General features: G+C 38.9%; 2 protein-coding genes and 1 long non-coding RNA gene across 3 annotated transcripts; 1 reads left to right on the forward strand and 2 right to left on the reverse strand.

Annotated features, from left to right (window-relative positions):
• Positions 1–20: 20 nt before the first annotated feature.
• On the reverse strand, positions 21–383 carry LOC124415068. Its single transcript, XR_006930095.1, has 2 exons — positions 177–383; positions 21–53 (listed from the first exon to the last, which is right to left on the reverse strand). It is a non-coding gene; the product is annotated as an uncharacterized LOC124415068 (long non-coding RNA).
• Positions 384–666: 283 nt separating this feature from the next.
• LOC124415064 (esterase E4-like) lies at positions 667–4,076 on the forward strand. The gene is made up of 7 exons (XM_046896339.1): positions 667–937; positions 1,661–1,799; positions 1,928–2,273; positions 2,468–2,830; positions 3,273–3,433; positions 3,506–3,816; positions 3,891–4,076. The coding sequence occupies exons 1-7, from the start codon at positions 723–725 to the stop codon at positions 4,063–4,065; spliced, it is 1,710 nt and encodes a 569-aa protein (XP_046752295.1). The 5' UTR covers positions 667–722; the 3' UTR covers positions 4,066–4,076.
• Positions 4,077–4,331: 255 nt separating this feature from the next.
• On the reverse strand, positions 4,332–6,902 carry LOC124415066 (phosphopantothenate--cysteine ligase). The gene is made up of 6 exons (XM_046896342.1): positions 6,617–6,902; positions 6,422–6,552; positions 5,906–6,003; positions 5,551–5,765; positions 5,233–5,415; positions 4,332–5,109 (listed from the first exon to the last, which is right to left on the reverse strand). Exons 1-6 carry the CDS (start codon positions 6,743–6,745, stop codon positions 4,924–4,926), a joined length of 942 nt encoding a protein of 313 aa, XP_046752298.1. The 5' UTR covers positions 6,746–6,902; the 3' UTR covers positions 4,332–4,923.
• Positions 6,903–10,179: the final 3,277 nt, after the last annotated feature.

Genomic DNA, 10,179 nt, shown 5'->3' on the forward strand with positions numbered 1-10,179 from the left:
GTTACCAGCGTTACCTTTTGTCTATAATTTTGAAGCATATTAGCAATGACCAACTGCAAAGGAAAGAAGAAAATGTATCTTATTATCAAAAAATGAGGCTCGTTTGAACGAATCAATCAATTTCATTTGCGACTAGAACAAGTTGTCTACTGTTTTCAGTCGAAATTGCGACTTACTTTGTGTTTGTATTTATTGAGAGCCTCTCTGGCCTTATCAATAAGCAGATCCTTGTTCGTTTCCAATATGAAAGATACTACAAAAGCCTTAGGAACCCAGAGGCTCACCAAAGGAGCTAGTATTTTTGGTACCTATTGAAGAGATATAGTCTGGGGTTTAGTCGAAGCAATTTTATGTACCGACTGAAAAATATTAATAAAAGTCAATTGTGCTAATAATTTTTACATACATTCAATGTGGTCCAGTGGACGATAAATTTCACGTTTTGAAATAACAACTGCAAATCGGGTCCGATTGGACTCTGTCGATTTAGGCTACGTCAGATGATGTTACGACGCATTTACATCAAATTGCACAAACAGCGCGTCGGGGGAAATTCGCGGGCAACTGCATACTCACAGACGTAAGAAAACAGATTTTCATACACATGTGTGAATTGCACTGAACTAAAACTATATAACACGTTGGCACTATTGTCGATAAAGGTGAACCACGCAGCGAACAGGCTGCAAGTGCACTTCCATTCCGGGACGGGATAAGACGATATGGTGTCGTGCTACTCAATTGAATGCCTTCTTTTGGCATTGGTGCTGAAAAATTACGTTTCCGTAGTTTGGGCCGAAGAAGTAAATACCGTTGAACCCCAGGTCGACATCCCCCAGGGGAAACTGCAAGGTACGATACGGAGGACGCGCAACAATCGAACTGTATCAGCTTTCTTGGGAATTCCTTACGCGCAACCACCAATTGAAAATCTCCGGTTTGTAGAATATATGAAGTTTAATAAATACATGTACGTAAGTCTGGAATTTGATATTTTGTCAATTACCATACTTTGTGCCATACAGCTGCTGCTACTACAACATCAACGGCCGAGCAGCACGTTGTTGTACCTCGAAATTCGTTTGAAGAACAGCGTGCCTCAAAATTCGAATAAAAAAAAAAAAACGTTCAGCGTCCGGGGACGCCCGACAGAAGCAAAACCTTTACGCAGTTTTCTGTTATAATAATTTCAGGTGGAAGCATACACGGTATATTGTATTCGTGTTGTCTTTCGTTTTTGCAAGCTGTTGTCACGTAATCTATGTTTCGCCGTGTGACAATAATGCGACACATCACAGATGTTCCTATCTGTCGTAAAATAGTGTGATAATTCCTTCACACTTTGCCGTGTGCGTGCACGCGTGTGTTTTCAATACATTCGTCTATCAGCACGCAAATGGAGAGGGAAGTTCACGGCGACGATTTTTCTCGGTTTACTCCCGGTGGCCGAACGTCCGTATCGAAGCTTCGCTTCGGCAACATATCTCTGAATTCGGTCGGATATCATATCTTAATTGAAGATTTTTATTTGAAAATTTTCTACGCCTGCGAGGCTAACGGCAAAATAATATTTTCGAAGAAATACTGGATAATTGTCGAGCGATGTTATTTATTCGGAACAGATTCCAATAAATTCTTGATGCATCTTTTCACACCGTAGATTCGCAAATCCAGTGCCAGCTGATGGTTGGAACGGGACTCGAAACGCTAGCGTCGATTCCAACGAATGCCCTCAGGTCTCAAGCGGTGAAATAATAGGGGATGAGGATTGCCTGTATCTGAACGTGTACACGCCACAAGTAAGTAGGGATCGGGAATAATAGCTGAATAGGGAATAGGTAGCTGAATTTTTCAGGCGATCAAAATATTATATAAATCAAGTCGATACATGAGGTGACTCAGTTTAACGAGGTGTTTCTGTGTTCAGCTTTCCGAAAATGTAACCTCGCAATTACTTCCGGTGATGGTATACATTTTCGGTGGAGAATTCGTATTCGGAAGCGATGTTTCTTCGAATTATGGCCCGGAATACCTCCTCGACAAAGATGTGATTCTCGTAACCTTCAACTATCGTCTAGGGGTATTCGCATATTTGAGCACCGGTGACAAAGTGGCCTCGGGAAATTGGGCCGTCAAGGACCAGGTCCTCGCCCTGAAATGGGTACAGAGTAATATTAAGTACTTTGGAGGCAATCCTGATCAGGTGACGCTCTTTGGTGAAAGTTCAGGCGCGGCTTCAGTTCATCTTCTGGCAATGTTAAATGTCACGATTGGTAAGAACAAGTTCAGTCGACATTCGAATACAAAAGGTGCTTCTGGTGAGGTTCCAATTTCGTGTAACGAGTCTTCAGTCAAATTGTAACAAATCAAGGCTCGTATCCGTCGTGATAAAGTATGATTCGCATATTTTAAAGTATATCACAGTTACTCTTCTGGGTATTGAATCACTTGTTTTCTGTTTCTGCAGGGCTCTTCCACAGGTACATAACGGGAAGTGGATCCGCTCTTGCAGCATGGGCTTACAGACCAAGCGGCCTCTATGCCGACCAAGCATTTGACCTTGGCGAATATGTTGGCTGTTCCAATACATCCACGGATTCCTTGATCGAATGTTTACGGACAGTCGATGTTTCGGATATTTTAGGTTCTTATCCGAAATTCTATCTTTGGGAATCATTTCCGTCGGTCGTGTGGGGCCCAACTGATGAGCCAAATATTGATGGCGCCGTTCTTACTGATAGTCCCCAAAATTTAATTCGCAATGGTCTGGTTCAAGATTTGCCTTGGATTTCAGGTGTCTGTCAAAGTGACGGATTAATTGTGAGTGTGGGTAAGTACACATAGCTACCATGTAATCATTTGCATTTCTCACCTGTTCTTGGAAACTTTCAATACCTGAATTTCACTACGAACGGATAAATTATCAATGCTTGATTGACTTCATCCAAGTGAGTTGATTTGGTTCGAAAATTTTTTCACGAGCACGTTCAGGAATGATTAGTAATCTAATTTTGAAAATACGTATCGGTTGTCAAGTCTCGTACAACTTGCAGCTGAAAACTTGCCGTGATATCTCATACTGTGTACACAAAAGTTTGGGTGGTTGTTTTTTTTTTTTTTTTACCTTTGATTTGGTAATAAAGCGAAAAATTATAGCGGATATTTACGATACATTTCAAGGTGTTGGAATTTTTGTATCTAATGTGGAATTATGGTCCGTTCAATGATTCGTTTTTTAACCTAATATCAAACTTTTTTTGCATTACTATCAGTTTTCTATCAAAATGAGACAATGTTAGATGACTTGCTGACAAACTTCGACCACGTCTTACCTAGTTTGTTGAATTGGAACTATTTACCGGGTTCGGGAGCTGCTTGGATCGAACCCATCAAGTCATACTACTTCAAAGACTTCGAAGCCGACAGAAACGTGGTGGGTAGGATGAATATTTCAATTGCAAAAAAGTTTTGTGTATCAGCAAATTGTAATTCTGTTATTTGACAGATACTAGCAAATCTGACAGACCTTCTGAGTGACGCTATTTTTTTCTACCCACTTTACGTCGCACTCCGACAACAGTCTGCAACGGCGGTAAATCCGCAATATTTTTACAACTTCGATTACCGTGGTATATTGAGCTACTCGTTCAATTGGAGCGGCACAACGACGAACTATGGCGTAGCGCATGGCGATGATGTGATATACATATTTCCAAATACGTTAGCATTTAGTAGTTTCAACGAAACTCGGAGTAAGAAAGATTTCGAAATGGTGGACATTATGGTGGAATTGTGGACGTCCTTCGCTATCGAAGGGTGAGCTGATTTGGCTATCAGAGACGAGAGTCGACTCGTCATTTCGAAACCTTAAGTTAAAACCATATTTCCAGGAAACCCACGACTCCAGCTTTTGGCAACGACACAGTGTGGGAACCGTTTTCCATCGAGCAGGACAACAACCTTCATATCGGAAATAACTCCGATCTCGCACTCACGGTTGAATATTCTTATTTCAAAGAACGTCTACAGTTCTGGGATGACTTGATGGCTAATGGGACGTTATAATCGATTACCTAACGCATATTATGAGTTCGTATGATGTAAAAATAATTAGTCAAAGATATCAACTTTTTTAAATTATTTTACTTGGGCAATCGCATATTATAAAGAATATTACAAACAATGATATACCAAGATAAGGGGCCGTTCATAAAATATGCGATGCTCTTTTCCGAATATTCCTCACCCTCGTAAAAAATCGTGACGATTGCAGATCTTCGCCCCTCCCCCCCCTCCCCTCAAGCAGCTTCACGTGTTTTATGAACGACTCGAAGGTGTCGTACAGGGTATTGTGCTTCTCCATCCTTGCCGATTGGATCGCGGCGTCGAGTCCTCTGGATGCTCTCAGCGAAGACTGCTGGAACGGTAGTAGTTAAGAATCGGTCCGGCGCCTGGCCGGGAAATCTGGAGAATTTTTGTGTTTTCCTCGCGCATCCTCATAAGTGTAACGCTGGCGGTCGAAGCAGTATTAGAGGTTCAGATAAGCGGTAGATGCCGGTCCAGGTGCTTTCCAAGGCCCAACAGGACTTGCACATTAGATAGTCGGTAGATTAGGTCATCGGGAAAATAACTTGGGTCATTGGGGTTGCCGTTGGTCCCTCGATGGTCGGAATAACTGTCGTCCTGTGTGGATTTTTTGCTTGCGTCGAAGCACCGAATACAGAATTTAGAGAAAAGAATTAGTAACTAGTAGTTTGTTACCTAATTTCTATCGAGTTCGTTTGGAGTACCCCGCCACAGACGCGTTTTCCAAAATTTTCGTCAGTTCTGTGCCCTAGCGACGAGCTGTTCTAATATCCCACGTTAAACTGCAGTATAAAATTTGTCTACCATTATTTTATAGAGACATGCTACTTTGAACCATCAACTCTTCCCACTGCAATCAGCAATAAAGTCTTCATGCTTATCGACAACGTTTTTCACTATATACATTTCTATTTCCTCTCCAGCATTCGATTGTTCCGTCGTAAGTTCAATTACGTTGCTGCTTTGCTGAGTCACCAGCGTTACCTTTTGTCTATAATTTTGAAGCATATTAGCAATGACCAACTGCAAAGGAAAGAAGAAAATATATCTTGTTATCAAAAAATGAGGCTCGTTTGAACGAATCAATCAATTTCATTTGCGACTAGAACAAGTTGTCTACTGTTTTCAGTCAAAATTGCGACTTACTTTGTGTTTGTATTTATTGAGAGCCTCTCTGGCCTTATCAATAAGCAGATCCTTGTTCGTTTCCAATTTGAAAGATACTACAAAAGCCTTTGGAACCCAGAGGCTCACCAAAGGAGCTAGTATTTTTGGTACCAATTGAAGAGATATAGTCTGGGGTTTAGTCGAAGCAATTTTATGTACCGACTAAAAAATATTAATAAAAGTCAATTGTGCTAATATATTCATTTTCCAATAATTATTGATACACCTTATACAAGTTACAGATCTACTCAAGTGATACGTAAAATTTTGCAATAAGTCTAAAAATAATTCAATTACCATTTCATTGGGTGGAATGTAAAAGTCAGATACCGCAGCTGCCAGGTATAGGATACATTTTTCTTTCAAAGGTGCCAAAATCTGGCAAGCGGATCTTAGTAACCAAAGGTACTCGTAAACCGTTGTAAAACTCAATTCGAGTAATTTTCCATTTTCAAGGGCAGATTTATATTTTCTTAACACATCTGCTATTCTTGGAACATTTTCCGATGCCACTAGTGCAAATATTAATTTGTGTTATTACATTCTCCCATCTTCAAGAAGGTCAAGTAAATCGTAAAATACTGTAATGCTAGAATTTCTTGTTTTTTTTTAGATTTCTAAGTCAGTGTGGGAAATATTTGAATCTCTTTACCGGCAATAGAAGTTCCATCCTTTGTTTCGTTCAACTCAAGCATATTCAAAAATTTTTGTCCAGTAAAATGCCTTGAAAATGGTTGTAAGGATTTTACCCTGAAACCCATCAACGGTCTGTACTTTTTTTTGTTGCTGGGCATGAACAAACTTTTTACACACTACATGGAAAGATGCCTCAAACATGCAAGATTTTGATGAAAATTATTTAAAACCAACGAAACGAAAGTCAGTTTAAAAATTCATTTGCAAGAAGTATAAAAGCTCCAAGTGAGAACCGAGGCAAAATCAACAATTGTAAGTACAAGTTACGGAACTAAATGTTTCGGCTTATGTAAATCAACTAGCAAAAAGAAAAATAAACAAATAAGTTGTATCTTAATTAATTTTGACACTTTGTAGATTATAACGTAAGAACCGTCAATGGCTGTAACTTTTTTAGTGAATAAATTATAATCTTTGATGCTGTCTTTGCTGAGTTTGAATATGTTTTTAAATAGTGAAAAAATTTGGATACCTATGCATGAAGACGACGGCATAGCCACGATCAAGGAAATATTCAGTGGAAGATGAGCCTCTCGTACCTGCACTGAAGTTATCCACGAAGCGAACTGTATTGTGTTCCAATGGAACAGTTGTCCCGCCGCTCTACATAGACAAGAAGTAAATTTTTATACTGATTCAGAGTTAAACAGTCGACTGAATTTCTTACCGTAACAAGAACGACTCTAGTATCACCGTTCACATGACGTGCACAAAAATCTCTCAATAAATCTTCGTTTTTGTTCAAATTTACAGGTTGTGGATGAGAGGAGTAGAATTCTTCCCAATTCGAAGCCATTGTTTTTTTTTTTTGTTTTTTTTCAACTTTTGCGCTTTTCTCTTTATTCCGTTTGTGTCACAGTATCATTTCTGAAGATGAATTGTATTTTTCTTTCCTTCAAGAGCGCAATAAAATGAAAAGTTAGATGCGTCAAGAGGGCACCTAACCTCAATTACTCTCAGTTCTGACATAAAAATGGGAACGAAATAACTGCTGAAGGAAAAAAAATGAACCGTCATGGTCTATGTTCGGTCTATGGACTATAATGTCAAAGGTCGAATCTCATCCATATCACATCGAATGATCAAACGAACTTGATGGGAAGTGCAGAGCGTGTGACGTCAGAACGGCACTTTCCTGTAATTCCAGAAGTTAGACACTGGAATCCGTTGGTGAGTCATACAAATCTATGAGTTAGACGCACAGTCAGTTGTTCCACGATTAAATTCAATCGCTTGTTCCACACAAACCGAGGATAATTGTGGATTGTAGAATTGATGGTTTTAATTGCTTATCTTTCAGATTGTCGAGCTCTGACGAAATGTTTCTCTGTTGAGTCGATAGCGCGAGATAGACCAAGATTTTGAATCGTGTTTGAAATAAAATTTTAAAGCCGAGATCTGACGTTTGAAATTACTTCTACAACCTCATATCAGAGGTGAAACTTGCATAATGAAAGAAAAAAAAGAAACGCAATAGTTGTAGAAATCGACTTAAAAATCTATAGCGAAAGTAATAAATCCATCAAACATCACTCAATCCATGTGTTAGGCTTGCAGTCATCATCAAAATTGAAATTTCATTGATTTAGAATATTGTTGGAGAGAGACAAGCTGCCTTAAATATCTTTACCGCAACCTTTTAGAAAATCGCTCAACACTTATGACACCTTAGTAATTGCTTTAATTACAATTTTTTGTGTTGAACCGTATTCATACAAAGAAGGTGACTTCTAGTCATGAATACATGTATATATAATTCGCCTCCAGTCTGTTAATTAGAGAAATTTTTTTTTCTACCCAGGAAGAGGCCTGCGAACTAAGATCTCGTCTCAAACTCAAGTGATCGATCTACGTACATACGACCCGCCACTTCTGCGCTTGGAGCAATATAAACAATTCTTCGATTAATCATCTACTGATAAGCTGGTTATGATAATTGTTTATAAACAAACCTTCTCATCCGAATTGTGCGACAAGTTAAACGAGGACTTTGCCAAAGTATCCGCCATTTCGTAAACTTAAATATCTGAATATGCAGGGTTCCACATTATCTGGACCAATTTTTTATCAAAACAATAGCCCTTAGAATTGCGAACATTATAATTACATAAGAAACATATATCATTTGCAAGGAATGTACGGAGAAGGTTATTTATCTATTAATTTTAATCCAGGTAACATGAAAATTGCTGTTCTTTATTCAATTTGTCTTAAGTAATAGATGAATAGTTGAGGGATAATATCATCCACATCCTGATCTGCAATCGTGCATTGCGGCTGTGCTCGCACGTAGGCTAGAATTTGAGATGCAAGTACGAACTACAATAAAAGCGACCTTATGTAACATTTTTGCTAATCGGCTAGGATCCGCTTATATGAAATTTGTGTTTGCTCAGAAGTTCGACAGATTTCATCTCTAATGTTCTATCAGTTTTGTCAGAATTCCTTGTTGATTATCACGATAGTACTTTTCAGCATCTTTTAAGAGTACTATACGCTAACACATAATCACTTGTAATACTAGAATATAGGAGCATAGCGAATAAAATTGTAATAAACTTAATAATGACAAATTTCGATTTTTTCAACCCCAAGTCTAAGAACGCAACGTATATTTCTTGTTTTTCCGCCATAACATAAGGTGCGTTGTCAGCAGCAAGTCAGAAGTGATATAGATACTTCAAAAAATTTAATCTGGAATTTTCCTGTGCAGTAGAAATTTTCACTGAATATACAAGGAGCCATAATTTTTTTGGGTCTAGAATCTTGACTCTCAGAATGCAGTTAAAATGCCCTGTTAAGACTCGATTTCGCTCGCGAAATAACGTCAGAACAGTGCATGAAATAATTGTTTGCAGCACTTTTCAGAGCCGTTGAAACTTTCGCCTACAATCCGAAGGGGTGAGCCTTGGTTTTTTTTTTGGCCAAGAAATTTTCCGTCTGGGAATCGATTACTATGACGCTTTTTAGACTGCTTGGACGCCCGGAAACCCAAAGAACACATGAAAAATAGCGTAGGACCAGCAGCAGATAAATGACGATGAAAATCTGCAGTTTTTTGGCTGTAACTTTACAGTTGTTGCTCGCAGCGCATTGGGACTGCGATCAATCGATTTCTCTCGCAAAATTACGTCGGAATAGTGTTCTAAAGAATTAATCGCAGCACTTTTTGAAGTCGTCGAAATTTTCATCAAAAATGCAAAGGGGTTAGCCTTGGTTTTTTTTTCGGCAAAAAATTTTTGGTCTGGGAATCGATTAGTACGACGCTTTATAGACTAATTGGACGTCTAGGAACTCGAAAAACACATGAAAAATAGCGTAGGACCAGCAGCCGAGAAATGACGATGACAATCTGCAGTTTTTCGGCTGTAACTTTACAGGTGTTGCTCGCAGCGCATTGGGACTGCGATCAATCGATTTCTCTCGCAAAATTACGTCGGAATAGTGTTCTAAAGAATTAATCGCAGCACATTTTGAAGTCGTCGAAATTTTCATCGAAAATGCAAAGGGGTTAGCCTTTTTTTTTTTTGGCAAAAAATTTTTGGTCTGGGAATCGATTAGTATGACGCTTTTTAGACTAATTGGACGTCCAGGAACTCAAAAAACACATGAAAAATAGCGTAGGACCAGCAGCAGAGAAATGACAATGAAAATCTGCAGTTTTTTCGGCTGTAACTTTACAGGTGTTGCTCGCAGCGCATTGGGACTGCGATCAATCGATTTCTCTCGCAAAATTACGTCGGAATAGTGTTCTAAAGAATTAATCGCAGCACTTTTTGAAGTCGTCGAAATTTTCATCAAAAATGCAAAGGGGTTAGCCTTGGTTTTTTTTTTGGCAAAAAATTTTTGGTCTGGGAATCGATTAGTATGACGCTTCTTAGACTAATTGGACGTCCAGGAACTCGAAAAACACATGAAAAATAGCGTAGGACCAGCAGCAGAGAAATGACGATGAAAATCTGCAGTTTTTTGGCTGTAACTTTACAGGTGTTGCTCGCAGCGCATTGGGACTGTGATCAATCGATTTCTCTCGCAAAATTACGTCGAAATAGTGTTCTAAAGAATTAATCGCAGCACTTTTTGAAGTCGTCGAAATTTTCATCAAAAATGCAAAGGGGTTAGCCTTGGTTTTTTTTTTGGCAAAAAATTTTTGGTCTGGGAATCGATGAGTATGACGCTTCTTAGACTAATTGGACGTCCAGGAACTCGAAAAACACATGAAAAATAGCG

The sequence above is a fragment of the Diprion similis genome, chromosome 14, assembly GCF_021155765.1.
Source record: "Diprion similis isolate iyDipSimi1 chromosome 14, iyDipSimi1.1, whole genome shotgun sequence".
In the NCBI taxonomy this organism is placed as follows: Eukaryota; Metazoa; Arthropoda; class Insecta; order Hymenoptera; family Diprionidae; genus Diprion; species Diprion similis.

What these genes read in the sequence shown, in the direction of transcription:
- LOC124415064 (XM_046896339.1), top strand. Translation starts at nt 723, where the DNA reads ATGGTGTCGTGCTACTCAATTGAATGCCTTCTTTTGGCATTGGTGCTG. An exon ending in TGAACGTGTACACGCCACAA is followed by an intron (nt 1,800 to 1,927) that starts GTAAGTAGGGAT and finishes TTCTGTGTTCAG; the next exon opens with CTTTCCGAAAATGTAACCTC. An exon ending in TCGAAGCCGACAGAAACGTG is followed by an intron (nt 3,434 to 3,505) that starts GTGGGTAGGATG and finishes GTTATTTGACAG; the next exon opens with ATACTAGCAAATCTGACAGA.
- LOC124415066 (XM_046896342.1), bottom strand. Translation starts at nt 6,745, where the DNA reads ATGGCTTCGAATTGGGAAGAATTCTACTCCTCTCATCCACAACCTGTA. An exon ending in GGATGGAACTTCTATTGCCG is followed by an intron (nt 5,766 to 5,905) that starts GTAAAGAGATTC and finishes TATTTGCACTAG; the next exon opens with TGGCATCGGAAAATGTTCCA. An exon ending in ACATTCCACCCAATGAAATG is followed by an intron (nt 5,416 to 5,550) that starts GTAATTGAATTA and finishes AATATTTTTTAG; the next exon opens with TCGGTACATAAAATTGCTTC.